Here is a 3,438-nt window from a genome sequence, read left to right on the forward strand (position 1 = left end):
TTTTAGAGTTTCCTTGATAAGTCTGTTTAATTAACACAAAAGTGATAATTATTTTGAGAAATATATAATTATTGAATTTAGTTCTATAAATAATTTTTGGGTTGGTTCAAGGGTGGAACCTATATTTTGGAGTGTCGTGTCGTGATTATACATAATAATTATTTTGATGTGTATATGATGTTTGAGTTATGTTGAGAAGTTGTCATGTTCATGTATCATACTAGTATGGAGATTAGGTAGGACTTCGGTCCAGTGACGTAGGACCTCAGCCCATTGATGTAGAACTTTTGTCTCGAAGTGGCTTAGGACTTCAGTCCAGTGGTGTTAGGACTGTTGCCAGTGATGTAGGATAATATTCGTAACGCACCTCTCATACCCAAAAACTTGGTACCACATGCATTTTGATGAGATGTCGGTGCATTAGCATTGCATTATAATTTCTATTACTGATGTTGTTGTGTGAGAATAATTTAAATTTAAATTTTTAACTATCCTGCTGTTTATTTTCACCTTTAATATTTATAAGGATTATTCTCACCCCTTTCTAGTTTATTTTGTATGTTTCGATACTTGTTGTTCAGATAATCAGCAGTAGTGATTGCTTGTGAGTGGGAGATGGCTATGCATCTTATCTTTTCATATTATATTTATTTTTTGTTGTATTAGAGGGATATTGCTATGATTACGTAACATCATGGGACGTGAATTTGATTTCTGATGTTTATTGAACTTTATTTGCATTTTCCTTATCTTTGAATAATATGGTGATGTAATAATTTTATGTTCCACTGCGAGTATGACTTTTTTATATATGAGAAATATCTAATGTGTTGAAGTAACATCCTATAGTGTATTTTATCCTTTATAATTGCGATTTGGGGAATAGGATGTTACATAGTGGTATCAGAGCAGGTCGATCCGTCCGACCAGGTTTTTGTGAATTATATATATTTCATAGTATGCGATATGTGTAATAAATCTGTCGATACATGTTTCTTCTAATTTCTGTTTACTGTTATGCAGAAAAATGGCAAGAAGGAACGATCGCGCTATTGCTGACGCATTGCAAGCACTAGCTAATGCGATAGCAAATCAGAATAACCTGAATCATCAAATTGGAGGCGCTGTTGATGGATCCCGTGATCTGAGCAGGTTCCAAAGAAATAATCCTCCGACCTTTAAGGGGAGGTGTGACCTAGAAGGTGCTCAGAGTTGGCTGCAAGGTATTGAGAAGATTTTTAGAGTGATGGCTTGCTGGGATGCTCAACAAGTTTCGTTTGGTACTCACATGTTGTTTGAGGAGGCAGAGTATTGGTGGAATAGTGCTCGCCAAAGGTTAGAGGCTTCAGGAACTGCTATTACTTGGGCTACTTTCAAGGGAGTGTTCCTTGAGAAGTATTTTTCGGCTGACATCTGTAGCAAGAAGGAGATCGAATTTCTCAAACCGAAGCATGGTAAGATGATAGTTGTGGACTATGCTGCCAAGTTTGAGGAGTTGTCTCGGTTCTTCCCTCATTATAATGAGGTAGAATCTGAAGGATTTAAGTGCATTAAGTTCGAGAGTGGATTGCGTCCAGAGATTAAGCAATGCATTGGTTACCAGGAGATTCACCAATTTTCCACTCTAGTCAACAAGTGCAAGATTTATGATGAAGACAGTCATGCCAGATCCAGTCATTACAAGAGCATCAGTGACAAGAGAAGTGGTAATCATAATCGTAACAAGCCTTATAATGTTACAAATGCTAAGGGAAAACAGAGGTTTCAACCGAAGACTGTTGGTGCAAAGACTCAAATTGGGGGAGGTGCTCCTACTCTTGTTAAGTGTTTCAAGTGTGGAGTACTAGGTCATCATGCTCTAGAGTGTACTGCTTTGAATTGTTACCGATGTGGGAAGGTTGGTCACCGTGTTGCTAAATGCAAAAGTGTTGTCGTAACCTGTTTTAATTGTGGAGAGCAAGGTCATATTAGTACTCACTGTCAAAAGCCCAAGAAGATTGCGGATACTAAAGTTCAAGGGAAGGTTTTTGCTCTTAGTGGTGCAGATGCTTCAAATTTCGATAATTTCATAAGAGGTACAAGTTTTATTAATGGAATTCCTTTGGTTACTATTATTGATACGGGTGCTATGCATTCGTTCATATCTGCTGATTATGTGAAAAGGTTGAATCTTGAGGTGTCTTATATGAATGGTCGTATGGTCATTGATACTCCAGCCAATGGCTCAGTGACTACTACAATGATTTGTTTGCATTGTCATGTGACTATTTATGGTAGGGATTTCAAAATTAACTTAGTGTGCTTACCTTTAAGTCAACTCGATATTATCTTGGGTATGAATTGGTTAATATTCAACCGCGTCTACATCAACTATTACAACAAGTTCGTGCTTTTTCCAGAGTTTGTTATAGAGGAAGATTCTATGTTTATTTCTGCTAGTTAAGTGGAAAAGTTCTTGAAAGATGAAGAGAAGGTGTTTTCTATGTTTGCTTCCTTGAAACTCGAGACAGAAGAAGTCATCGGTAATCTGCAGGTAGTCTGTGATTTTCCAAATGTATTTCCTATTGACATCAGTGGTTTACCTCCAGAAAGAGAAGTTGAATTCGCCATAGATTTAGTACCTGATACTAGACCTATGTCGATGGCTCCTTACAGAATGTCTCTGTCAGAGTTAAGTGAAATTAAGAAGCAGTTAGAAGAATTGCTTAAAAAGATATTTATCAGACCAAGTGTGTGACCTTGGGGAGCACCAGTGTTGCTTGTAAAGAAAAAGGATGGGAGTATACGGTTGTGTGTTGATTACCTCCAGTTGAATAAAGTGACGATTAAGAACAAGTATCCACTTCCAAGAATTGGTGATCTAATGGATCAACTGGTGGGGGCTTGTCTGTTTAGTAAGATTAACTTAAGGTCAGGCTATCACCAGATCTGAGTGAAAAGCGAAGATATTTTGAAGATAGCATTTAGAACTCGATACGGTCATCATGAGTACTCTGTGATGTTGTTCGGAGTGTCTAATGCTCCCGGTGTGTTTATGGAGTACATGAATCATATTTTCCATCCTTATTTGGATCGATTCATTGCGATGTTCATTGATGATATATTGGTATATTCTAAATCAGATGAGGATCATGCAGAGCATCTTTGCGTGGTACTACAAGTGTTGAAAGAGAAGAAACTATATGCCAAGTCATCTAAATATGAGTTCTAGTTATGAGAAGTGAGATTTCTCGGGCATGTAATTTCAAGTGGTGGTATAGTAGTTGATCCGAAAAAGATTAATCAAGTGCTTCGGTGGGAGGCTCATGCAGAGCATCTTTGTGTGGTATATGCAGTGTGAGAACAGTTTTCAAGAGCTGAAGAAGAAGTTAATAACAATACCAGTTTTGATATTACCATAACCTTCAAAACCATTTGTTGTTTATTGTGATGCATCTC

At 37.3% G+C, this 3,438-nt stretch overlaps 1 protein-coding gene across 1 annotated transcript; it reads left to right on the plus strand.

Annotated features, from left to right (window-relative positions):
• Positions 1 to 1,027: 1,027 nt before the first annotated feature.
• Positions 1,028 to 2,443, plus strand: LOC127123498 (uncharacterized). The gene has a single exon (XM_051053709.1). The coding sequence runs from the start codon at positions 1,028 to 1,030 to the stop codon at positions 2,441 to 2,443; it is 1,416 nt and encodes a 471-aa protein (XP_050909666.1).
• The last annotated feature ends 995 nt before the right edge of the window (positions 2,444 to 3,438 follow it).

Source organism: Lathyrus oleraceus, chromosome 2 (assembly GCF_024323335.1).
Source record: "Lathyrus oleraceus cultivar Zhongwan6 chromosome 2, CAAS_Psat_ZW6_1.0, whole genome shotgun sequence".
NCBI lineage: Eukaryota > Viridiplantae > Streptophyta > Magnoliopsida > Fabales > Fabaceae > Lathyrus > Lathyrus oleraceus.